At 41.2% G+C, this 26,983-nt stretch overlaps 2 protein-coding genes across 3 annotated transcripts in view; both read left to right on the top strand.

The window, feature by feature from the left end:
• The first annotated feature begins 9,969 nt into the window (after window positions 1–9,969).
• commd2 (COMM domain containing 2) lies at window positions 9,970–15,675 on the top strand. The gene is made up of 6 exons (XM_004564957.2): window positions 9,970–10,141; window positions 12,604–12,681; window positions 13,240–13,322; window positions 13,587–13,661; window positions 13,840–13,938; window positions 15,246–15,675. The coding sequence occupies exons 1-6, from the start codon at window positions 10,075–10,077 to the stop codon at window positions 15,450–15,452; spliced, it is 609 nt and encodes a 202-aa protein (XP_004565014.1). The 5' UTR covers window positions 9,970–10,074; the 3' UTR covers window positions 15,453–15,675.
• A 349-nt stretch (window positions 15,676–16,024) lies between these two features.
• trappc8 (trafficking protein particle complex subunit 8) overlaps window positions 16,025–26,983 on the top strand; it is a 30,211-nt gene continuing 19,252 nt past the window's right edge. Inside the window, exons 1-13 of one of the 2 annotated variants that reach the window (XM_004564958.2) lie at window positions 16,025–16,348; window positions 17,489–17,698; window positions 18,039–18,122; window positions 19,440–19,529; window positions 19,743–19,917; window positions 20,124–20,277; window positions 20,603–20,699; window positions 21,295–21,551; window positions 21,846–21,961; window positions 22,062–22,212; window positions 24,423–24,523; window positions 26,509–26,614; window positions 26,731–26,862. In XM_004564958.2, coding sequence (XP_004565015.1) covers window positions 16,192–16,348; window positions 17,489–17,698; window positions 18,039–18,122; window positions 19,440–19,529; window positions 19,743–19,917; window positions 20,124–20,277; window positions 20,603–20,699; window positions 21,295–21,551; window positions 21,846–21,961; window positions 22,062–22,212; window positions 24,423–24,523; window positions 26,509–26,614; window positions 26,731–26,862 — 1,830 coding nt within the window. In that variant the 5' untranslated portion in view covers window positions 16,025–16,191. The remainder of the gene's footprint in view (window positions 16,349–17,488; window positions 17,699–18,038; window positions 18,123–19,439; window positions 19,530–19,742; window positions 19,918–20,123; window positions 20,278–20,602; window positions 20,700–21,294; window positions 21,552–21,845; window positions 21,962–22,061; window positions 22,213–24,422; window positions 24,524–26,508; window positions 26,615–26,730; window positions 26,863–26,983) is intronic. The other variant, XM_004564959.2, reaches the window with a different exon arrangement.

The following is a 26,983-nucleotide window of genomic DNA, read 5'->3' as shown; positions in this document are numbered from 1 at the left end:
CACACTAATAATAAAGATTAGAAGAACAATACTGTGAATGCTTTTCAAGCATTCACACTAATTAACACCGTCACTCTCCGTCAGTGATTTAATTGGAATGTTTACGTTTTGTTTCTGTTTTTTTTTTCTTCTCGTTTTTTCTTCTTTTTTTTTTCCTCCTCTCTTTTCCCCCTCTTGGTTTTATGCTGCTCACCCCTGTCCTTGGTTTCTTTCTTTATTCCTTTCACTGCCTCGATCACCTGCTTCGACACTCATCCACAAACATCCTTTATTTCGACACATACGCACCATGCGCTCAACGGCAGCACATTTACATCAGTCAGACAGCGCACACAGTCATATAAGATACACACACACTTAAGCCAAGCCTACTCATATTAGTAACTATGCATACACAAAGTCAGACTCAGGGAGCATCTCGCCACACATTTTTTCTCTCTCTCCTTCTCTTTATTTATGAACAAGTGACGTATTCTCTCCACCTGTCTAAGCGACGCACACAGCATACATAGTTATACACAAACATCTATGGGTACACTGAGGTTCATTACATGGAATATAAATGGAGCTGGCTCCAGAGTAAAGAGGTTAAAAATATTTAACCAACTCAAAAAACTACAGGCAGATGTTGTCCTATTACAAGAGACCCACAGACCTCTTAGAGGTTCGAATGAACTTAAAACACCTGAGTTTCCTAATGTGTTCTCAGCTTGTTATAATTCTAGACAAAGGGGAGCAGCAATTTTAATACATAAAAATATTAATTTCACAGTACTCGATACAGTTATAGATCCAGAGGGCAGATTCTTAATCATTAAACTATCTATACGTGATAAAAAGCTATGTATTGCAAGTGTATATGGTCCAAATGTTGATGATCCCTCATTCTTTCACGGTTTTTTCAGTGCACTCTCTGAACACTTAGATGGCACACTTGTTCTTGGAGGTGACCTCAACCTTGGACTAAATGAAGACATGGATAGGCTCAATACAGCGGGAACTCAGCGTAATTGGCAGTCCACAAATATAATCAAACAGTATATGAGCGACTTTGGTCTTTGCGATGCATGGCACTCCCTTCACCCCACCAGTAAGGAATATACTTTTTTTCTCACGTCCATCACTCCTACTCTCGTCTGGATTATTTTTTGGTCAGCAGCTCACTGCTGAACGACATTTCAGACACTGAGATTCACCCTATAGCTGTCAGCGATCATGGTCCTGTATCTTTAACACTAATGCACAAGAATAATACTACGCCAAGAAAAAACTGGAGATTTAATACATCACTACTTAAAGATGAAGACTTTATTAAATATTTTTAAAAAGAGTGGACTTCATATTTGGACTATAATGACACTCCCGAAACATCAGCTTCTGTTCTATGGGAAGCAGGGAAAGCTGTGATGAGAGGTAAAATAATTTCTTTCTCATCACATAAAAAGAAAAAAGAAAACAAAAATATTCAGGAATTAGAAAAAAACATCAAATCACTAGAAGAAGCCTACGCGTCCCACCAAGATCAGGAAACATTGAACAAAATACGCAAAACAAAACTAGAATTAAATGAGATAATTGATAAAAAAACAAAATTCTTAGTACAAAGACTACGCCTACAAAATTGTGAACATGGTAATAAATCCGGTCAATTTCTAGCAAACCAGCTAAAAATAAATAAAGAAAAAACAACTATATGTGCTGTTCAAGATTCATCTGGGAACACATTATATGAACCGATACAAATAAACAACATTTTCAGGGATTTCTATAAAACGTTGTATTCACCACAAATAAACCCATCTAAAAAAGAAATTGATCAGTTTTTGGACAACATAACTCTTCCAAAATTATTGGACACTCAAGCAATGGCACTGGATTCACCACTGACACCAGGTGAACTCCAGGAAGCCCTGATAAGTATGCACAATAATAAGGCTCCAGGTCCAGATGGCTTTCCTGCAGAATTCTACAAAGAATTCTGGTCGATTCTAGCACCAGTTTTCTACAGAACGTTGTTGGAAATTAAAGAAAAGGGCAGACTTCCATCAAATATGAATTCTGCAAACATTAATCTCCTGCTAAAACCAGGCAAAGACCCTGTATATCCCTCAAGCTATCGTCCAATATCCCTTATAAATGTAGACCTTAAAATAATCTGCAAAGCTCTCTCAAAGAGACTGGAGAAAATAACCCCCCTCTTAATTCATCCTGACCAAACTGGTTTCATAAAAGGTAGGCACTCATCAACAAATACACGTAGATTACTTAATTTGATAGACTACTCATACAGTAAAAACCTAGAAACTACAATATTCTCTTTAGACGCAGAAAAAGCATTTGACAGAGTTAACTGGAAATTTCTATTTGCAACTTTACACAAATTTGGTTTTGGAAACTCTTTCATAAACTGGTTAAAAATATTATATAATTCCCCAACAGCTTGTGTTAGAACAAATGACCAGACATCCTCCAGCTTCTGTCTCTTGAGGGGCACCAGGCAGGGATGCCCACTCTCCCCTTCACTATTTGCAATTTTTATTGAACCACTAGCAGCAGCAATTAGACAGAATTCAGTAATTAAGGGCATAAAATGCAAGAACGTGGAACATAAAATCAGCCTTTATGCGGATGATGTGTTACTCTTTCTCCAAAATTCACAAACCAATATCTCTGGGGTGATTGAATTGATAAACTCTTTTGCAAGAATATCAGATTACTCAATTAACTGGTCAAAATCTACAGTCCTACCGATTAATTGCTCCTTCCATAATTCCTCTTCTACACCACTGCAATTGGGAAATATAAAATATTTAGGTATTAATGTTTCTCCCAAGCTTGCAGATCTAACTAAATTAAACCATATCCCACTTTTAAAGAAGGTAGAAGATGATCTGGCTAGATGGAAATGTCTACCCATATCACTCATGGGAAGGGTTGCCACTATAAAAATGATGGTCTTACCAAAAATAAATTATTTATTCTCAATGATCCCAACTAAACCGCCACAAGATTGGTTCAGATCTCTAGATTCATGTATGTCCAAATTCCTTTGGAAAAATAAACCCCCACGTATAAGCTTAAAAACACTACAAAAGACCAAGGATAAAGGAGGACTAGAACTGCCTAACTTACAGCACTACTTCTTAGCCAACAGGCTTCAGTTTATCTCAGGATGGCTAAAACACACCCTCTTAGATGAACCTTGGCTAGATGTAGAACAAGCACTCTGCAATAATCTAGAGATCTCAGACCTACCATTTATCAGCTCAAACATCCAACGACATGAATGCTTTAAAAGCATCAACATCAGCTCTTCTCTGACAGCATGGTGGGAGTTTCTAAAATTGACGGCGTCTTCATTAATCCCATGCAAACGTACACCTATCTGGAACAACCCTGACATATTACAAAACAATAATATGATAAACTTTTCAGATTGGAGTGATAAAGGAATCAAATATTTAGAACATATACTAGAAGGAACAGAATTTATTTCATTTGACGGACTAGTTACACAATATGGGATCAACAAGAAAAGATTTTTAGAATATCAACAAATTAAATCCATAGTAAAAAAGAAATTTAAACCGGGTCAAGTTGAACTACAAACACCACCAAGTGTGGTTCAATTTCTTACTCTTAAACCCCCCAAATTACTATCCAAAATATACAGAATGCTTTCTAAAACAGATGAATCAATATCACTTCCTATTGCAAAATGGGAAGCGGATTTATCAGTTAACTTAGACCTAAACTTCTGGTCTCAGATTTGCTTAAAAACCTTTCATCTAATTAGAAATCCCAGTCTTCAATTAATTCAATACAAAATATTACATAGAGTGCACTATACAGGTCATCGGATGTTCAAGATGGGCTTTACGTCTACCAACAACTGCTCACACTGCCAAACCAATTCACCGGACAATTATATCCACGCTCTTTGGTTCTGTCCACCAGTTCAGAAGTTTTGGCGCGAGATATGTGAAGACTTATCGAAGTGTCTGAAATGTAACATCCCAACTTCCCCCTTAGTGTGTTTGTTGGGCAGCTTAGATAATGTCACTTCAGAAAAGAATATCGCCCATATGGTTTTCACTGCCCTATGCATAGCCAAGAAAACAGTCCTCATGAACTGGAAAAATAAAAATAATCTTAATTCTAACCAATATAGAAATTATCTATTAGATTACATTAGTCTTGACACAGCCTCTGCCACCACATCAGATCAATTGCTCTGGGCTCCTTTGATCAGCTCCATCACCTAGTGGGGGTGGGGGGTCATAGTTTGGTCCCGCCTTCACTGTTGTGATTGGTGTGGGGGTAGGGACAGGCTTAGGGCGTCGGGGGGTTCTCCGGAGGCATCTTCCTTGGGGGGCTCAACCCGGGGTAGCGGTCATGTCCGGTTAGGGGCTCTGTTGGCTCTCCGGTGACTGTTTCCTCGCGGCTGCGTGCAACGGGGCTAGGGGAGGGTCTGTGCTGACGGACGTGGGTTACTGACCTGGTAGCCTGGCTGCCCCTGGGTGGGTCCGGGATGGGCGTGAGGTTCTGGGGGCGCTCCGTCTCTGGGCTGGGACCCGGACCGGGCCTCGGGGGCTTGGGTCCTGGTTGGTGTGTTGCCGGGGTTGTGGGCGGGTGGGTGCATGGGGGCCCAGCCCTGGAGCAGCGTGCCGCCGGTGCGTCGAGCCACCTGGGGGGCTCTTCAACTGGTGGGGGAGATTGTCACATCTTGCAGGAGCTTTCCTCTCCTCAGGAGCTCCCTCTGCAGGAGGGGGAGATACAGGAGAGGTGGAGGAAGATCTCAGCCTGGGTGTTTATTGTCTTATGTAGTCTGGAAGAAGAGTGGATGGTGGGGTGGGTGCAGTTTTCTCTGTGGTGGGGTTGGGTGGACTGTCCCGGGCTCTGTGGGGCCGGGCGGCGCTGCTGCACTGGGCCCGGTCTGGATGGGCCTGGGCCCCCCTTCCCTGGCGGGTCGCGGAGTATGGGGGTGCCTACTGGGGTCAGCGGGGGAGCTGGCCCCAGGGAGGGGTCACTTGCCCCTCCCTTCCTTCCCTCCCCATCTCCAGCTGCCTCCCTCTTCCCGCTCCACCACAACCACCCACACATGCAGGGCCTTGGAGTAGGGGTATGTCACCAGGGTGCAGAGGAGGCTACCCCCCACCCCCCCCTCTGTCCCCTTCTGGCTGCCTCTGCCTCAATTTTATCCTACAACTTAGACATTCACATTACTCACACTCTCATTACACATACATATAGGATCTTGGGGGTGGGCACGATACACGGAGTCCAAAGTACCATCAGGGTGTACACCCCACCCCTGGCATCGTTGCCCACCTCTCAATTTTAAATACACGTAGACATTGAGGGCCAGCAGGAGGGACCATGCGCTTACCTGCTGCTCTCTGGCAGGTAGCTCCAAGCCCTCCTGGGTTTTAATTGCACCTTAGAACACACATGCATCAACACTACAATGAGCGGGTGGAGGGAGGTTTGGAGTCTTCTCTCACCCCCGTTCTCTGCGACCTGCTGGAGCAGGGGGGCTAGGACTAGGAGGAGGAGTTGGCCGTCCGACTGCGGTCTGGAGTGTGGAGCCTTCCTGCTGCTGCGGAGTCGGGGCGGTCTGCCTCCCCCCACCGCAGGGAAAAGGGAAACACCACCTGGGTCTGGGTGCAGTTCCCCCCTCCAGGGGCGGGGGCACCTAGACCCGGTTTGTAGAGTACGCTTGGGGAGTGTGATCGTGTGTACAACGTCTCTTTACGTCTGTCTCCACGTTGGTTGAGTGTGGAGTAAGTGCATATGAGAGCATGAGGGTGGGAATGGATGTTTGTATCTGTGTGTGCCTGTATGTCTGTGTCTATATGTCAGGTTGGGTGTCAGGCGCCACCTCTCTGGGGACATCTCAGGCCCTCCAAGGTTTGGAGGCCTATCTCCCCCTACCACCACTTCCCCTGCCAGTGGCGGACCCCCTCAGACATCGGTGCGTTGGTGGTTCTTTGTGTCCGGGGATGGGCGTCCAGGTACACACCGGCTCACTCCTTGGCGGCCGCTTATCGGGGCCTGGAGCCTGGGGCTCGCTCGGGCCACTTCGGAGGTGGGGTGCCCCCGGCCTCTCAGCCTGGGGCTCGGTCACTCAGGTGCAGCTGGCTGCCGGCGGAGCTCACGGGCGCGTCACTGCAACTCCCCCTGGCTTCTGCTCCGCGGCTGCTGAGTGAGCCCTCATCTGGGACTCTCCTCAGCTCTTTCCGGGACAGTGGCGCAGCTGCCCCTCTGTTGGTCTTCCTTGGTCTCTTGTGTTCTGGGGGCCTCTGGATGTCTGGAGTTTTGATCTCCTCCACACCTGCTTCACGCCCTGGAGGACGGGGCTGTGGCCCCCCCACACCCTCTAGCAGATTATTACATGAAGGAACCTTTTAAAAAAACAAAAAACAAGCGCGTCCATGCTCACAGGTGTACACACGGGTGATCACACCCACAAACTACACCCTTTTTGGCTCCTACCTCAAAGCACACTGTGTTCTGTTGATCTTATGTGCTGCACAATAATGTTTAACATTTAGTATTTACTGTCATATTCCCATATATCATTGTGATGTTGTTTATTCTATTACTCTTGTTCTCTTCTGCTTGCTTTCTTTTTTCTTTCTCAGCAGGTGATCCAGGTGATTGATATATGCATTTTTTTTTCTCTGCCCGTTCTGTTGGTTTTTGTCTTTTGCCCTTCTCCCCCGTACCTCTTCTCAGCTGTTTCTCTTTCCCTCTTTCTTTCTCCCCTTCTTTCCCCCAGTCAAGTCTGTCCCGTATTCAGTAAGTGAAAATAAAATAAACAATAAAAGGTGAATCAAATGGACCATTAAGGCAAGGCTGGGATGGTCAGTTTGGTAAAGTAAATCCGTTGGGCATCTTTCTTTGCCTTTAGACAACAATTCTGATGGCAAAAGAGCCAAACGGGACAGGCAAAAAAAAAAGAAAAGAAAAAAAAGAAAAAAAGAAAATTGAGGTGCTGTTGGGCCTTCTTTGCAACCGCTGAGTTGTTTGAGCTCCACTGGAGGTCTGTGTCTATGTGCACACCCAGGAACTTGAAGCTGGACACCCTTTCCACGCACTCCCTGTTGATATTCATGGGCTGCAGCTCAGACTTCTTCCTTTTGAAGTCGACTAACAGCTCTTTTGTCTTGGTGGTCTTGAGGTCCAAGTTGTTGTCCGCACACCAATCTGGTAGCCTATGAAGCTCAGCTCTGTGTGCTGTCTGGTCTCCCCCAGAGATGAGCCCCACCACAGTGGTATCATCTGCCAACTTAATGACTGCATTGTCTGTGTGGGTACTGACAGAGTCAGTTGTGTACAGAGTGTATAGTAGAGGACTTCGTACACGGATTTGTGGAGAGCCAGTGTTAAGGCTGAGGGCTGAGGAAAGATGAAGACCCACTCGAACTCTTTGTACACGGTCAGAGAGAAAGTATCTGATCCAGCAGCCGGTGGTAGAAGGAAGTCCGATATCCAGCAGTTTTACTATTAGTCTGTCTGGGAGTATTGTACTAAAAGCAGAGGTAAAGTCAACAGAGAGCAGCCTGGCGTAACACCCCTGTTGTTCCTGGTAGGAGATGGTGGTGTGGAGCGTTGTAGCAATGGCGTCTTCAGTTGATCTGTTAGCTTTGTATGCACACTGGAGCAGGTCGAGTGCGGATGGCAGGCAGGACATGATGTGGCAGCAGACCAGTTTCTTAAAACACTTCAGTATAACAGGTGTGTGAGAGCAACTGGTTGGTAGTCGTTGACAAGTCGTTGGCTGACAAGTCATGATGGAGAATGCTGAAGGTCTGTGGTTTCTATTTAGACATTCATACGCATGCATCTCAACTACCCCAAGCTCATGAAGAACACTGTGGCACCATATGCAGTGTTCAGTTCACAGTTAAAAAAATGTGTTGGGCCTCGTCCCAGAGTGAGGCTATGTGATTCCTTATTGCTTGATGCAGGCACTCCGTTTGTAACTTTTCCTCACCCATTAGTCCTTCTCCATACACCTGTAGCTCCATTTGAAGTTTGGTAGATTTTTTTTTTGTGTGTATCTTCTTGTATCTTCTAGTTGGGGCTCTGCTCATGACAGATCTTAAATTGTGAGAGGACATCGGTCTTTGTTACAGCCTTGGTCTTGATAGTTGTTTGTTCTATATAGCATAAATCACAAAGAAATAAAGAGTCTCTCTTTTGTTTTTTGTAAAATTGTCAACACAATATGTCAAATTGGATTCATGTTAGTGAAAACAGTTCCAGTAAACAACAGTAGTGAGTTTCATATGCAAGAGGTTTAGGGCTACTGGGGAACAAAAGCGGGGACAGCACTATACCCTCCTTTTAACACTACACTGGAGGACAAGAGATGGTTACGGGAGCACTGACAGCAGAAGGGTCTTCTTCAAACTGGAGATGGCCAGAAAGCTGAAGAAGAAATGTGAGCCAACATCAGACCCCTAAACTGTTTTGACCAAACGCCTTAGTGTCCTGTTTAGGACACATAATAAAAAACATTTACTGTCTGGGTGTGGTGCCCTCTGTAAAATTGTCAACAATGTGATGTTTTCATGGATGCAGTAAATAAAAATAGACATACTAGCGCAGAACCAAAAAGAGATATTAAGAATTTGTATTTTGAACTTCTATAAAATATAATAAAAAAATTAAATTAGAGAAAAATTATGCATCTGTGTCCAGTTTTAGCTGCAAATATTTCAGTTTCTTTTATCATTCCCACTTTTACATGATACAGTTGTGAGAACTCTTTGTCCCTCCTTCCAGGCCAACTGCAGACTTCCAGTCTGATACAGGACATACGCACACACATGCAACCATCTACACTGACAACAGACACACACGCACAGCTCCAAACGCCTTCAACTGCTTATCTCCTGCCAGGGTCAGAGGGTAAATCTGCGTGTCTCGCGCTGGACTCTGGCTGCAGGACTGGATGTTGCCGTCTGCCCTCGGCCCACTCACTCAAATAACCACAAGGTAAAGAATGCATTGTAAGTGAGAATGTAAAAACCACACAATCAGAATCCACACATGAGCTCATTAACATGGAGGAATGCCATTTATTTTTCATTTCAAAAAATTTCTTTAAAGATAAATATTTAATAATTATGTGAACAGTGTCACACTTGCCAACACTGTTCTGTTACATTAGTGCTGAGATGCTACAAATAAATGTAAAAGTAAGAAAAGCTTGATGTGTGCTCCTTATAATTTTAGGAATCATATTTTGGAATCATATGATGAAGCAACCTTGTATGGGACAGCTCACACAGCATAAGTATGACAATGAGAAGAGTTTGAAATAATACTGAAAATTAGGCCGGAGGATTAGGTGTAGCAATTAAGCCCGACAGTATTGTCAAGAGAGCTGAAAAAAAAAGAAGCTTGGAGATGGAACAGTAGCTTAAGTACTAAGAGATGCAAGTCTGCTGATCGCAGTTAAAACGGAAGAGCAGAAAAAGTATTAAATGCTGAGAGTTTCTGCAAAAAGTGTAGAGAGAGAGGGGAAAATATTGCTCAAGTTTAAACTGGTGCAGGGACTAATCACAGGTGTCCTAGTAGATCTAGAAAGAAATCAGACAAAGTATTTCTGGCAGCGAGGTCAGGAGGATTAAAAGACTGTTGAGAACAGTCAAGAGGGGAAGAGTTGACAGTGTGTCTGTAATGCTAGAATTTTAAGAACCAGTTCTTCTAGATAGAGTTAAGATAGGGTGCATGCGCTTTCCAGTAAGGCCGTATATGCCTGCTCCTCTCAGGTGCTATAAATGCCGGTGGTATGCAGTGTACTCGAGTAGTGAGACTAATTTGTTTGGGACTTATTGATTTATATATATATTTAATATATATATAAATTTTTTTATTTACGTTTAAGTCCACACTCCACACCAGGTGGTGGCGGTAATGCGCCATTTTGCTGTTTGACAACAGTCAATAAATAAAAAATAAAAGAAGAAAAAGACACCAAAGAAGAAATAAAACTGATCGTTTTCCGGATACATATGTCTATTATTTGTCGGGGGTTTGAAGTGGAAACCTTTGGTCAGTATGCTGCTGGTTTTGTCTGAGGAACATAAAGAACATCTGTCGTTCCTGCCGCAGGTTGACGCCGCAGGTTAGTAACTAGCGTGAGGGAGGATAGGAGGTGCAGAGAATCAGGGCTGCATACACTTAAGCTTGTTCTGCATATCCAGGATATCCTTCTGTTATCTAGATACACTTATCCTGACATTGACGTTTAGGATAAATGGTCACACGAAGTTGGTTACCAGCTCGCTGAGTTAACCCAGGGTTTTCCCTGCGCGTTTATATGAAAGGCGTGTTGTTGGCAGCATCGGGGTGGTCATATGACTCTTCTACCACAGAAAATGATCCCTACGAGTTCCACCTGGTTCAGGTTCACTGGCATCGGCAGATTCATGTTCACCGAATGGTCGTCTCTGTCTGCCAGTGTCTCATCATGCAGTTAAACAACATTAAAGACCTCAGCAAAAAGGTCTCCATTTCCAGCTGGTGCAAATGGTAAACACTGAGCAGCAGATCAGTCAGAAGCAGGCCATAAGTTTAAGGAACCGGGCTGAAATAATCTCAGTAATAATAATCTCAGTGCCATAAACCCATTTATTGAATAAACGTATAATAAAATATTACACTTACCCAGCAGTGGCTATGTTTGCATATTCTCCATAACACTGGGATTAATTATTTAAAGATGATATGCTTTTCACAATAACCATCTACTGTCTGTGACCAGTAAACCTGGGTGGGTTTCCTGAATATGTTTGCATCTTGAGAGGATGATATTCAGTCTTTTGAGCAAGGGAACTATATTACTAAGGTGCACAGCTACCTGTCCAAATGATAAGTTTCATTAAATCTATTTCTTTCTAATGCAAATTGGCCAAATCCTCATCAAAGCAACAGGTTTGCTTATAAAGTCAAATGAAGTTATCTCAGTGTCCATCGCTCCCTCCTTTTAAATCCCATTTGCCATTTATCCCAGGTCAGTCACTGTGAGGGTAAACACAAGCTGCAGTAGGTCTGTGCTGGGGAAATGAGCTACATTTGTTATTTTGTGCAGAATATTACAGTGACATTATGGTATATTGCGGGTTTCCTGAATTAGCAGCAGCTGTTGACAGCTGACTGCTGAACGGGATGTGTGCAGGGAAACTCGAGGGACCGTCGAGCTGGTCGTTGGTGTCGTGAGGAAAATGTGGGCTTGTTTTTTATTTTACAAAAAGACAGATGTACCTGGAACACCACCTAATCAAGAGATGATACTAAATGGTTGTGAAAATATCTAAAGAACATAAAAATATACAAGTAAAAGGCAAGGAGAGTGGAAATCTCTTCAGTTTGCTGCAGATCAAAGTAACATTAACCTGACTGATTGAACGGGTATCTGTAATGTATGTTCCGTGTGTCCAGGAATGTGAGACTCAGCAGGAGATTAGAATCAAGTAAAACTAAATTTATGCATTTTTTTCAAATCACAGAAATAATATCCAAACATTCCTGTGACAATGCAAAGCACAGTTTGTACTTTAGTGGTTTTAGTAAAGTACAGCAACTTGCACTTATACCATGTATTCCCCCCAGGAGAGAAGCTGTATTACACTTGTCTATGTGTCTACATCAATTTAATAAAATGTTATAAATTTGTTGTAAAGTGGTTTGCAAACAGAAAGCAAACAGAAAAAAAAATTGAGCAACAAAAAATTTGATTTTTTTTTTTTAAATATTTGCTCATCAGGGATACACAAAGACATTACACAGTGTAAAAAAAAAACACTTGAGACCTTCCTACTGTCTGCACACAGGGGTCTGAGGGATATTCCAAGAATGGTGATGCTATTTCCTGGAGAACTGATTGGTCAAAGGGCAGTGATTTCATATTTGTTGATCTGTGTTCTGCGAACTTAACCTGCTTCAGAGCAGGTTAAGTTCGCAGAATAGTCTAGTATCTAGTATAGTCTAGTATACTAGTGTGTCTAGTATCTCTGTCTGCATGGGTACTCTCCAGGTACACCAGCCAAGTCCAAAGTTTCCCTGTGACAGACTGCTTGTCTGTTACTCTGTGTTAGTCTTGTGATGTGTGTGACCTGTCTCTTGCTCCCTCGTGGCCCTGAGTTGGATAAGTGGAAGAGAATGAATGCATGGAATCTTAACAGAGTAAACCTCAGCGGCCGAATGGAACTAAGAACATTTAAGTTCTGTAATTAAATACAAATTGTGTCTACGTGGAGTATCTCCATTTGATTCAGTCTAACACTTTTTTACTTCAGTAAATCATAAAGCAAACGTTGTGCTGTTTATCACACTACAGCAATCTGAGAACTTTAGGATTACACTTTTATGTCCAATGAAAGCCGGCATACAGGCTTTAAATGATCTTCTTCCTCGTTTCCTCTGGAATTTGGGGGATTTTACCTTTGTTAGCCTGAGTCCTGTGTGTCAATGCTATCGTTCTGAGAAGAATCAATTTAAATTATTGATGCCGAAACACAGTTGGCTATGAGTTATCTATATATCATTCGTGATAATGATGCATTTATGTTTTTTTAACTTCCTCAGTGGTGGGAGAGTTTGGACGCATAGCGCTGGAGTTTCTAAGAAGAGGAGCTAGTCCAAAGGTCTATGAGGGAGCAGCTAGTAAGACTCTTCATCTTTTAGTGCTTCTTTTCAAGCTTATGTGACTTCTGTGGCTCATTAGTGCATAGTATTTGTTTATCAGGTTTGTTTTACTGCAGCAATCTCACACTGCCTTTTCTGAAATTCATATTAAATTGTTACATTATTTAGTATACCTTTTTAAGTAAGTACAACAATCATGCTAATATTGTTTCAAATATTTAGTCTGCCTTTTAGTCCATTTAAGGATTCAAATCTAATGTAATGAGTTTGAGTGATGAGTTTCCCTATTCTTGGTTACATGAATAGGGAAACATTGCTGGTTTGGGTCCCTTCATTAGGAAATTGAAGGACAGATCATAGAGTCTTTAAGATGGTACAAGTCTGCTCTGGTGCTGGGATAATACAGTTGTAGTTTATGTGTTGTCTAACCAGTTTATTATAAGGTAATAAGAGTTTAATTTCATTACTGTGACTGCTAAATAGAACAGGACTTTGTTACAGCGTTGATACATAAAATAATTACTTGTGCACTGCCTCTTTTAACTAAGTTTATGATTCATGCCGTTATGGTTGCAGGGAAACTCTGTGTTCCTGTAGAAATGGTACAACATGGAGTGGAAGGCCTGATGTTCCTGATGACAGAGAGCTCCAAACACATGGTGAGGAATACTTACTCCTCACACCTTGGATCAGTGAACATAGATGAATGTGCTGTTTATCCCTGAATGCTGTGATTTGAATGCTCTTTTTTTTCCCCCATGACGTCCATGTCCCATATTTAGTGTGTCATTTTCTTGATTTCTGCCCTGCATCATCATGAAATACTTAAACACTAGAAATATTTCACCAGCTAAGACAAAAACTGTAAACAAATGTGAGCTCTTCCAAGAGTCACAGCTGTCTCTTTCTCTCTCTCTCTGTAGATATCTGAAGTGGATTTCCTTGATTCAGTGTTGGTTTTGGGCTTTAGCGAAGAGCTTAACCAGATGCTCTTACAGGTGGCTTTTAAACAGTTTTATTTAACTGACTTTGTTTAAACAATGTGTACTTGATTTAAATACTGTATAGTCTAAGTTTTAGTTTTGTTTGTTGAAGTTTTGTTTAAGCGGTACATTGTTTATCTAAGCAGTGTGTCTGTCAGGATGTTGACTGGATCACTTTTCTCTTTTGGTACAGCTCTACTTGCAGCACCACAGTCAGATTCGCAGCATCCTGAGTCATCTGCCGTCCAGTATGCCTGCCTACCACAACCTGGAATGGAGACTTGATGTCCAGGTGTATTGTTTCTAGATCATTTTATTGTTTGACTGTTGTGGTACATAAAGTGGGAAATACAGGATAGTACTTATGTGCAATTGTTGCATATCACACTCAACTCTGTAGTCTGTTTTTTATTTGTATGTGTGTTTTTAATGTATTGGATGTTAAATGTTTCCTGAACTCATGGATTAAGACACTTTACTTAGCTTGAAGGATAAAATTATATTGAAGGGTATACAGGGTATACAGTTTCCCCTGGTCCTCACACTAATATTGTCCAGTCTGGTTTCCATCATCTGACCTTGTGATGTATGGTTTTATATCAGGTGATCATTATTAGGTGACACTGTAAGCTTGCAGGTGTGTAGTGATGTGCGGGTCGATATCGAAATATCGATTCCTCCGATACCAATAATTTATGTTCTAGAATCGATTCTCATATTAAAATATCGATATTTTAGTACTTTGGGGTAAATTGGTAGTTTTTCCATTAACAGTTACACAGTGGAAAGAAACTATCATTCGGATCGTCTAAATTGGAAGGAACTACTTCCTCTTACGTATTTCATAGTCATATGCCAAATACGGCTGCATAAATGTGTTACGGCCCCTGGCGTGCGCACTCACAACAATGGCTGGGCGTAAACGAAGTGACGTGTGAACGTATTTTACTTCCACAAACAGCCAAGACGCGGTTTGCGATACATGTGGCAGGACAGTGAGGTGTTGTGGCAGCACCGCTAACCTCGTCAAACACCTCAGAGTAAATCATATCACAGAATATGATGAGCTATGTTGAGGCGAACTGAAGAGGAGGAGAAGGACATGTGCTGCTAGGGCAAGACAGACGTCTCTCGCGGAGGCCTTTAGTGCTGCAGGCAGGCACCGTGTTCAATTAGCGCACAGCTTTAGGTTTTTTCATTTCTATATGATAATTCTGCATCATTCAGCAATAAGAACAAGTAGTCAGATGTCCTGTAAGCACTATGAAGCTCTATTATTATATTATTATTACAATTACATAATACAGTTATATATTGTATTATGAAATACAATGAAACACTAAGTTTTTGTACAGAGTATCGGTATCGGATCAGTATCGTCGATACCACCCTGAATTTTACTTGGTATCGGATCGAAAAGGAAATCAGTGGTATCACACATCACTGCAGGTGTGTAATGCAGAACAGAGATTTGCACTGTAATCTGAGCTACATAGACTGATTTCTGTCAGTAAGCAGTATTACTAATATTCAGTTTTCAACTATTTTCCCACTCTTTGTCTGACTACCTTATTGTGTTTTTTCTGCTTTTTCTGTCAGTTGGCCAGACGTTCAGTCCGCCAGCAGTTGATTCCTATGCTTACAATGCGTGTCCACCTAACCAGAAGTGACGGCCACAGTGATTACAACTCCAGGATTCTCCAGACAGATCCCAGCACCCTTCTGCACCTCATCTCCACACTGGAGGCCGCTCTGGCTGCCATGAAAACCAGTCATGCTCGTCGCATATTACGGAACATCAAATAATCCCTCTGTACAACGTGTGCCTTCTCTCACTTGCAGCCTTTATACCTGGGAAACATTAAGTAGTGTCTGTATTGTGCAGGGCAGAATGTCACCTTTCTTTGGACCTGGATGTTAAGGCTATATTTTTTTACTGGCAGTGTTTTTTTTATGCCAAGTTGTGATGTATGGATTGTACAGAAAGTTACTACAGTGCTGGTGATACTGAATTAAAGTGTAAGATACAGTTGAAACTTTATTTTTGTGGTTTGTGACGGCCCTGCTAAGGCAGACTGGAATATTATATAGAAGACTGTCATGACGCAAATGCAAATACAGCTCGCGCATTCAAAGAAAACTATGTGATGTGTTAATAAATTAATTTTTTTATACTGCAGGGTTGTAATGGTTTAATAAGTATATCGATGATTTGCTAACCGCGTGATGGTACATAAATCATAGATAAAAGTCGGGAAATGTTCAACGTTTTTCTCCATCAAGTCTTGCTACCCGGGCCAGAACTTCAGGCTCTGGAAGTTCTAGAGCAGGGTCTAGACCGCTACCGAACAAATGGAACGGAAAAGGAAGTGACGTATTCCAGAATCACCTGACTGTCGGCCCTTCACAGGAAGAAGGCTGGCGTATTCAACATGGCTGCGGTCTTCTGACATAGGAGTTGTCTAAAGTAATGCTATAGCCCGGCTTTCTTGATAGTACACTTGACTCCGTTCATTGTGTTAAATAGTTTTGACTCTGCTTCGACATGGCCCAGTGTGTCCAGTCTGTACAGGAGTTCGTTCAGGACTCGTTTGTCCCGATGGTGGCCGTCTTGTGCAGTGAAGAAGCTGAGAGAGTGACTCGCAAAAACAACCTAAATTTTGCGGAGCTGCTGAGGCCTTTTTGCAGACTTACGTCTGAAGGTATGAACAACTATTCAAAACACACCCTCAGTCCCGTTTTCAGCTTCGTAGCTGGTAAAAATGAGTAAAAGTTGCTTAGGAAAATAATGAGGAAAGATGTTTTGCTGCTCGAGGGGCTACGACTGTCGTTAGCTCCTCGCTAGCAGACGCTTAGCAGTTTGGCTCGTGATTAAGCAGCTATGCCGATCGCCCTGCTTGTTGACATGCGAGTGCAAAGTGACCCGAGCTGGAAAAAATAGCATTTGGTCTTCTAGGACAGCGTTTCAGTCAGCAGCTGAACAGTTCTGTTGGTGGTGGTTTATTAGACTCAGCACATAGTAAACAAGCTAACAGACTTTACTTGGAGCACGCAGCAATTGTGTTAGTTGTCATGTTCAGTACAAGCGACGATGCAGCTAAATGTGTTTAAGCTAAAGCTACATATTAAGTTTTTTGATATACATTAACATTCTTACTAATGTATAAACGAAATCTACAGGATATATACATTTTGTTTGATTTTTACACTTGGGTAATGTAAAATCCGTGAAACTATACGATAGCAGTTTAAATTGTATAGCTGAGTAAATATTAAAGATATGCCTCACTGAGTTTTTCACAGTCAACAATCAGTTACGTGCCATTACCAGGTTTGCTGTGTCTCTCAGCACAGTCTCAAGGGCAGGAGGAGATTCCAGGAGACAGGCAATTATCAGGGGAAGTTTTCAGCAGCAAAACAGTGGAAGGGAGATTGATGGAAACGTATAAGGCTGTGTCTTTGATATACCTTAGTAATCATTGCTGTAGTAATAATTTTTGATAAATTTTCACATTGCACTACTCTGAAATTAGTGCTTCCAAATTAATACATGTCACACAAAAAAATATAAAGCAACACTTTTTAATCTAAATTATAACATCAGGTAATCTTGTGGGATATCGCTCTTGTCAGTTAAGCAGCAGACGAGCTATTGATTTCAATTCAGTATTTATTTAGTGCTATTGCTATTTACCTGTTTGCTACGGTTGAGAGATTTTGCGCTGCATTCCATTTATGCATATTTCTTATAAAGGGGACACTTCTCCATCAGTGACATTTTTATGTATATTTTCTGATACTGTTTGAGTGCCATGCTGTGACTTACTCTTTTTTTCTTCTAGGTCACATCCGAGATCCCAGCAATCAACTGCAGGTTGTGAAAAACCTGCGTATCTGTGTCAACAATTTAGTGACAAGTCCAACAACAACATCTACGTCCCTGAGCCCTGCTCAGCGTCAGCTACTCAGTGATGTGGTGTCATCCTGCCAGCCCCAAGAAAGTGCTGTGACTAATGTGGTTATGGCAGGAGATTATGAGCTCAATTTCAGTGGTAAGGACTAATGCTTGATTGGAACGTGTTGATAAAATGTTAGCAATAGAAAAATATAATCATTATTATTATTATGGTAATCCACTATATTTGGCTGGATAGTCAGTTATGGACAATAAGTGATCAATTTCAAATTTTTGATATTTCTTATGAGCTTAGATGCAGTTTTGTGTGTGTAACTGTCCAGATCCATGATTAGAAATAACTGTACACCACAGATGTGTCTCAGAGCTCACTTCTCCTAGGTGTCGTTGATATGTTGACTTCACAGCTCAGTAATGAAAAAAGTACATCAAAGCATAACTGTACTCTATGCTTACTCTGTGCTTCAACCTACTAGATGACTGTGTTAAAGCTAGCACCCCCTGGTACAGTGTCTGGAGAGAAACACTGTTGGAAATCAAAACCTCCAAGTACAGCTCAGGTATCACTATCTGCTAGCCCATGCGTGGATCGCTATAGATCTATAAGATGTGTCACACCTGTTTTGGTCCTTACCTTCCAGTTCCCTGCAGTGTTAATTTTGACAGAACATTTTTACTTAATTCTAGTCATAGTCTATTAACTAAAATGTAATTTAGTTTTAGTTGTAATTTAGGCATCTACATTTTTGTAGTTTTAGTCTAGTTTTAGTTGACAAAAAACTGATTAAGTTAGACAAAATTTAAAGTATATGTTCTTGTTTTTACTAGTGACAGTCGCTCTAAATGATTTACAAAGATTATTATTTCCTTATTATTTCAAATGCGTGTTCATGTGTGTACTGTTTTTTTCTCCCAAGCTTTCACAATTGTTCACAAGAAATGGGAGGTAGCTGAAGTAAAAGAGTTGCGGAGCACCGCCTCGTACCGTTTGTCCAGGGCAGATTAAACTCGAGAATGAAAACTGATAACATGGGTACAAAAGAAAATCTCAGATGAGTTTTAATCTCAGTTACCTTGACCTCAGGGCCACCTGAGAAAGAAGTCACAGAGGATTTTTGAAATAACATAGGTGTGTCTGCTAGGAGACTGAGGGGTACCACTGGATGCAGCCAGTTATTTTATACATAAATTAAGAATGCCGGGATTATAAAACTGTATCAGTGACTAGTTATTTTAGACATTATGGCAGATTAAAAAAAAACTTACATGTACTACTTAATCACACTCATCACATAAGTGTAAAAGTAGGATTTGTGGTTAGTTAAATTTTCAGATGAGGAAGTGTAGACTTTTTTTTTCTAGATCAAACAGTGAGTGAATTAAGGATATTTTGGTCAAACGCATATTTCATGGCCTAATTTGAGTGAATTTGTAACCTGAGTAAGTATAATTCTTGTTATTTACATTTGAGTCCTGTGTAAATGATCTTTTAATGTATGTCAGCTATGAAGTTCTAATAATTAGGACTGAAATATCACCTCACATGATGGTTTTACTGGTACATGTGGTAAAGGAATGTCATGTTCCACATTGGAGTTGTGTGATTAATCCACTGTTAATCCGGTGCTCTTTATGTGCATCATCAAAACACCAGATGAAGGAATAAATTGTTCCAGCGATTCTTAAGTCTTAAGGCCAAGACTCACTGAAGCTGCTGTGTTGACAAGACATTTTATCTTTAGTTTATCGTCCATATTTTTCAAAGAAAAACATTCAAAAGTGGTTATCTTTTAATCTACATGTAGTATTAGAAACTACCTCATTTTTCTGGCTTTTTTTTAAGTCTTTTGTCTATTTTGTCTTTTTTCTATTTCAAGTAACCACGCCCTGGTTTGAAGCCTACAGGGAGAACTTCCTGCAGTCAATGCCTGCCTCTGACCACGAGTTCCTCAATCATTACCTTGCTTGTATCCTTTTAACAGCACACAGATCTGACCAGTGGTCAACATTCTGTCGTCAGCTTTTTTTTTTTAAATAGAAGAGCTGACAAACTGGAATTTAGGATCTTTAAAAAAAAATTTCCTCCTTTGTATGCTTGTGCTTTCTGTTATCGTATTATTAATAGTAGTATCCTTATATGTAGTCTATTTATTGTTGTATCCTTCACATGGTTCTGGCAGGCCTGCTAGTGGTATCATCCACTGAGGCAGTCCCTGTGGAGCAGTTCCTCAAGCTTTCTCAGGAGCAGCACAGAATTCAGCACAGTGGAGAATACACTAATCCCAAGTGGTTTATTCCTAACACACTCAAGTACTATGTCTTGCTACATGACATGTGTGAAGGGGATGAACAAAGGTACTAAAAGAAACATACAGTTCCTTTAAAATTCATCGACCACATTTTGATCATCTTTCATAGTGAAACTACTCCAGAACTTACAATGTCAAATGTTTAAAAATAAGTCAACTATATGTAATAACTTTAAATAACTGTTGAATTCATTATGCTCTAGTAAGTGTAAGCTGTTTTGTTCTAAAGTAGTATTCTCCCTGTATCTCCAGGGCAGATGTGGTTTATGAGGATATGAAACAGAAGTATGGTTCTCAGGGCTGCTATCTGTTGAAAATGAACTCCCGCACCTTCTCAGCTAATGTGGATGAACAGATTCCAGATCCCTGGAGTCAATACTTGCACAAGAATAATCTTCATAACCAGGTAAACATTGCAAACTCCTCCACATGCACTGGCTGTTTTAAATATTCCTGCAACAACTAGTGCCGGTGGACACGATTCTGCAGAAGGAAAAGTTTGTCGATGGCAGGGAAAGTTTGTTGGGTAGACTACAAACCAAAAGAATACAGTAAAAGCACAGGTTTTATGTGTGTGTTTGTCAGTTCACCTTGAGGGGTAGTTGTGACTGAATTGTGGACAGCCCAGTCATTAATAGTACTTTGAACTGTTGCAGTTGCCTGATTGTTCAGTTTTGTTCTCTTTTACCAAAGATTTTACTTTAGTTCACATAGTGAACCTGTTTTTGCAGGATGTGTTTGATGATCCAGCTCCAACTGTGAACAGTGCTGCTGTAGAGACCATTATTAGCAGACCTGAAGTAGACGGCAATTATTCAGCTGAGAAAGGTGAGTTAATTTAATACTTCTTTTGTAAACTGACTTGGGGAGATCTTTGCTTCTCTGCTCTTCAGTTACAAATAATCTAAAGGTCACCATTTTTTTTAATTTTTTTTTTTAATTCAACTTGCTTGGCTATATTGCACTCACAGTAAATTTTATAAATATGACTTCCTTTTTGCAGCTCCATTGTACCGCTTTCCATGTTTTTTTAGTTAGCACTATGTATTCGCTGTGTTGGTCCTGACCAGGTTCTTTGCCAGTCATGCTAGTCTCGATGAGAACTAAACCCTTTTATTTATTTTTGGTGTAATGTTAACAAAGACCATCCTGCCAGTATTCATCAGGCTTATTGTTGACATCTTTGGTGGTTGAATCTTGTAATTTGGCACCAACAGCAAGAGTGAGCAGAAGTGAGCAGAAGGGCACCAAATCTGTTTGTAAAGGTTGACTATGCCGTATGTTTTATACTGCTTGAAACACCAGTTTCCACATAATCCTTGCACCAGCAGTAGTTACTTTTCTGGGTGCATAAATAGTGGTACTATTTTATATTATGTAAGGTTATTGTTATGAGTTTATATTTTACACTATTTCCTTGCAGATGAGATGTCCAGTAGCTTGGAAGGGCATCCTCTCCAGTTGGACAGCAGCATGGCAAACCTGCACAACCTCAGTGCTGTACATACGGACCTAAAGAAAGGTGCTAAAGATTCAAACAGCCCAGCCTGTGCTGCAGGTAGCCATGGGGCTTGTCTGACCCTGAACGACCATGATTACATAAGACAGTTTATCCAAGAATTCACCTTCAGAGGTCTACTGCCACACATAGAGAAAACCATCAGACAGCTGAACGATCAGGTACGACTCATTTCTTGACCCTCAACATATTGTTGTTTGTGATTGTGATGTGCTTCAGGCAATGTAAAATTATACTAACTATATTAACTGTTTTAGAGAATGTAGTTTGTTGAGCATTATGCTGAAACAATATGTATACTTCTTTCATATTTCTGCCCTGGAACTGTAAAATTAATCATAATGGCATAATTTGAGTTTATGGCTTGTGAGAGTACACTAGCCATTTCAGTCAATTCTATTGTTTCGCTGACTTCTCCCAGCACTTGGAAACATGATTTGCTTCCCTGTCCACAGCTAGTATCCAGGAAGGGCCTGAGTCGGTCTCTGTTCACTGCAACAAAGAAGTGGTTTGGTGGAGGAAAAGCTCCAGAGAAGAGCATCAGTGAACCAAAGAGCACATGTGGCCTTCTGTAAGCTCATTGCAATGCATTTTATTCTTATAAATGAAGCCCATGCAACACCCTGTATATTGTATGCAATGCCCTTGACCCTTCCCTTCTGTCATACCAGATATCCCCCAGAAGCCCCAGAACTGCAGATCAGGAAGATGGCTGACCTGTGCCTCCTGGTTCAGCACTATGACTTGGCTTACAGCTGTTATCATACTGCCAAGAAGGACTTCCTGTCAGACCAGGCCATGCTGTATGCTGCTGGGGCACTGGTGAGAGCACGCATGTTGATCTGTCTGCAGACCGTGATGATATCAGAACAACTTCTTCTGCCTTTTGTTGTAAAATCTCACTTCAATTAAAACTTTGCAGTGATGGAATATTCTGTTTTGTTAAGTGTCCTAGAGAGCAAAAAGAGTTGTATATGTGACCCACAGTAAACTTTTGAGGGAATAAATCAGAAGGAAGCTTTTGAACTCAGCATTACAATATTAAAAAGTAAATTCAAAGTACTAACAAGTTCTAGTACAAAGTAATACGAGTTCAGAACATTTAGCATTATCTAAAGTCAGCCGTCAGACAAGAGAATTAACCTCGTAATAGACTCTGGAAATGTAACATTATCGGTCTTTTAAAGTGACTACTAGCATTCAGTCATTCAAATTCAGACACTTTTACCTATTATATCCTGTGTATCGCAAACAAAAACACAATAATGATAGAGAGTGTTACAGTACACATAAATACAGGATTTTCCATACAGAGGTCTAAACTGCTCCTGCTTTTAGTCACTGTAAAGTAATTAGAACATTCACATGCTGTTAAGATTATTAGGTGTACATATCTGATATATTTGCACATTCTTATTTTTCAAGATTACACTCACTACAGTGAGCTGACAGTAGTGTTGTATTACTTATTTAAATGGTACATAGACTGATTCTTATATAGCGCTTTTCTACTCTCCCGGAGTACTCAAAGCGCTCGAAGTAAAAGATTTTAAACTGTAACACAAAGAATATGCCGCGTATGTCTATGTATGTTGTCAGTCATTTAGGTCATGATAATCTAAGGAGCTTTGAAAGAAAGCAGCTGGACGTCTTTAAGTTTCTTGAAGACATCTCACCTCTCATTCAGTTATACAAACCAAATGGTGGAGAGTCCCAGGAATAAAAAATCCTGGTGGGTGTTGTCTCTCAACAGCGTTGTTGACCCACTGTTGATCATGTGCCTCATCACATGAGGCAAGGTGTGAAAGAAGGCATGCGGGTCATTATCAGCAGAGATTTTCGGGACGTTGCTCACGCTGTGAGGGTTGAGGCGCCTGGGAAGGGATCTCACTGTAGATAGCAGACTCTTGGTGTTGTAAGCCATACCCTCTGTTCAAAGATGGTCGTTTACAGTGGACGTGTTTACTCCTTTTTTAAATCATCTTCAAGAGGAATACACACATATAAAGAAAGCTCGTAAATCAAGTTCTTATCCCAACTGGGCCTTCATCAAATCAGCGTGGATGAACAGGAAAGAAGCTCAGAAACCAACTAGGGAGAAACAGAATAACAAACGCAGCACCGTTGTCATCCATTATCTAGCAGGTTTATCAGAGAAACTCAGGAGAACTTTCTCCAAGCATTACATCTAAGTGCACTTCAGCCCTCACAACACCCTCAGACAAAATTTGTTTCATCCCAAGGACAGAACTCCCAAACACAAACTTAACAACATAGTGTATGCTGCGCAGTGCAGAGTGCTCAGACTTCGACAGGACAAGAATCGGCTGTACATCTGAAGGATTTCACTCTTTTGAGTGGCTTACGATACCAGCTGTCTGCCACCTAGACTGAGATCCTTTCCCAGGCACCTCAACTCCAGTCACATCTTGTGTCAGATGATTTCAGTGGGTCACATGATAGGGTAAGGCAAGATGTCTCAATGGTTTCACCCAAAACCTCTGCTGATAATGATCATGTGCCTCCAAAAAGTTGATTCTGTTCATCTGAATGTAGCATTTTCAGTGGGAGCTTCGTCACTTGGAGCAGCTTGTCATCAAGTATGTCTCTGTACATTGCTTCAGTCTGAGACTGAAGAAGTCACTTGGATGAGTGACTCCCACTCCCACTGAAAATGCTATGTCCAGATGAACAGAATCAACTTTTGGGGATTTACTTACTGGATGAATGTGTGTACATCAAGAGCTTGGCTCATGTGATGAGGAACATGATAAATAGTGGGTCAACGACCCTCATGAGTGACAGCTCCAACTAGGGTTTAATTAGATGGCACCATTTGGTTTGTAGAGCTGAAGAAGCGTCCTCGATGAGAGGTGAACGTCTTCAAGAATGAAGTCCACGCGTTGTTTTTCCAAGCTCCTTAGGATATGGTTCTGAATAATGATATTTATTTTGCTCACTTTTATTTTCTATTCTGTTCCTTGTTACCATTACTCTTTATCTTTCATCTATTCATTCTGATTATTTTGTAGGAAATGGCTGCGGTGTCAGCCTTTCTGCAGGGTGGAGCCTCGAGACCTTATCCAGCACACTACATGGACACCGCAATACAAACGTACAGAGATGTCTGCAAGTATGACTGATGACTAACTAATTACATCATCTATTTCTTTCTGGTGTTTTAATTTCAGTGGATAAATTTCAGTTTGGGATTGTGGGAATTTTGCATAATTTACTTGATTCCCACAAATATGTCACTTATGATGCAGGACAATCCAACACACAATTACAGTCCTCTAAAATCTTCATCCTCATGTTGCACTGGTTTGTAATAAGTGGCCAATAACACTACAACGATGAGCCAATGTACAACTAGCACGTTCTATTTTCCCTCTAAACAAGGCAACCCTTTGTTGTTTGAGGAACTCTCACTAGCATATAAAGGCAGGCTTTAAAGATGTGTACTTGAAGGCATGCAAACATGGATTGCAAGAAAAAATGTAAATCTGAATTACCTGTTGTACCTGTTGAAGCAACTTTTACGCTTATAAAATGCTCCCTACACACAACACACACAATATCCCATAATTTAATCATTTAAGATTCATTTCAGGGTCTGGCTGCGCCACTCGAGGACATTTACAGAGTGGACTTGAAAGCCACTCATTAACTACCTGGCTGTGTGCTCAGGGTCACTGATGTCCACAGCGTTCTGGAGCAGCTTATCATCAAGCATGTCTCTGCACGTTGCTTCAGTTCAGTCTTTCCCTCAACACTGACTAGTCTCTCACTTCCTGCTGTCAGAAAACATATATAAGACATGATGCTGCTACTACTATGTAGTAATGTAAAATTTCTCCAGTCAAGTTGCAGAAATATGTGACAGATTAGTGGAAACTTTTTGAGGTGAAAAATGAATTTAATCAGTTTTGGAATGAGGCCATGACATATCAAAATGTGGGAGAAAAAAATGGTTGTGAATACTCCGTAGAGACTGCATGTTATTGTTTTGTTTTTGTGTGTTTTTTAAGACCCCATTATTGAGAAGCTTGTTCTTCTTGTAAACAAGAGGATGGTGCATTTACTGAATTGGTGTTTTCAGTGACTTCTTCAGTCTCAGCTGACTGCAGGTTTCACCAACCTTATAAACAGTACATTTGCACAATGACTGAAACTAGCACCACTGAATGAGCAATGGGCTGTGAGGTCAGTTTCATGATCATTTAATATGCAAGTTGTCATGACCAACGACCAATGATCATTGATCAATGGCGTTGGGTAACATTCACAGACAATTGGGGAATGGCTGCAATCACAGCATTGTAAGATGGTGAAAGATGTACCCTTAGGTCCCAGAATTCCTCCCTGTCCAGGATGTGTACATCCTCATCACCTGAAAGAGTGTCCACTGGCCTGTAGGTGTGAATAGACTGCGGACTCCTGGCCTGACGAGTTAGCTCTTCCGTGTTGTGCCATCCACTTAGCCAGAGGTTATTTGGTTTCCCCGATGAATAAATCATTGCAATCCTCCTGAGACTTAACAGTTGGGTTCATCCTGTCATCTCTTACGAACTACATCCACTGCTTCAGTGACTGGAACAGTGAAGTGGAAACAGTGGAAAGTGAAGAGAGCTGTAACATAATATAAGAACATTGTTTCTTCTGCCTCCATAGTGTCATTATCTCTTGTTCTCAAAATCCAAGGTCTTCTGGATGCGGTGTTTATAGCCAGAAACTTTCAGATGTTGTAGGTCACAGGTGTCGGACTCCAGGCCTCGAGGGCCGGTGTCCTGCAGGTTTTAGATGTGTCCTTGATCCAACACAGTTGATTTAAATGCCTAAATTACCTCCTCAATATGTCTTGGGGTTCTCCAGAAGGCTGGTAATGAACTAATTATTTGATTCAGGTGTGTTGACCCAGGGTGATATCTAAAACCCTGGAGTTCGACACACCTGTGTGATCGAGTTGATCATACAGACAATTGGTCTTTTTAGGATTTTGTTTAATATGTGACATAATGTACAGAGATGGTGTACAAACAGAGGGGTACCAGCATCTGAACTGGAACTGTTAGTATCTCTTCTCCTGATGGTATATTTCCCCACATCTCTTTACAGGAACATGGTGCTGGCTGAGCGCTGTGCTCTACTCAGTGCTGAAATACTCAAGAGTCAGGGAAAATACTCAGAAGCTGCCACTCTTCTCATTAAAATGACCAGTGAGGTAAGGAAACTATTATTTTGAAATCAGCTTGGGGTGCAGTTATTAAGAAGACTGTATTAAATTAGACTGCATTAGAATTCTGCTTGAAACTTAATAGAGGTTTTTAATTATTGCAGGACTCTGATTTACGGAGTGCCTTGCTGCTGGAGCAGGCTGCCCACTGCTTCATTAATATGCGAAACCCTATGGTGCGCAAATTTGCCTTCCATATGATTCTGTCTGGTCATCGTTTCAGCAAAGCAGGACAGGTGAGTCTTTTCTGCCATTTTTGATCTATCCTTCCATTTTACACCTGCATTGTATTGTGATGTAAAAATGTTCCCTTTTACAACTTTTATTTAATAGACTTTATTGACTTATGGGCAGGAC

Source organism: Maylandia zebra, linkage group LG17 (assembly GCF_041146795.1).
Source record: "Maylandia zebra isolate NMK-2024a linkage group LG17, Mzebra_GT3a, whole genome shotgun sequence".
Taxonomy (NCBI): domain Eukaryota; kingdom Metazoa; phylum Chordata; class Actinopteri; order Cichliformes; family Cichlidae; genus Maylandia; species Maylandia zebra.
This window is presented reverse-complemented; position numbering and strand designations above follow the sequence as displayed.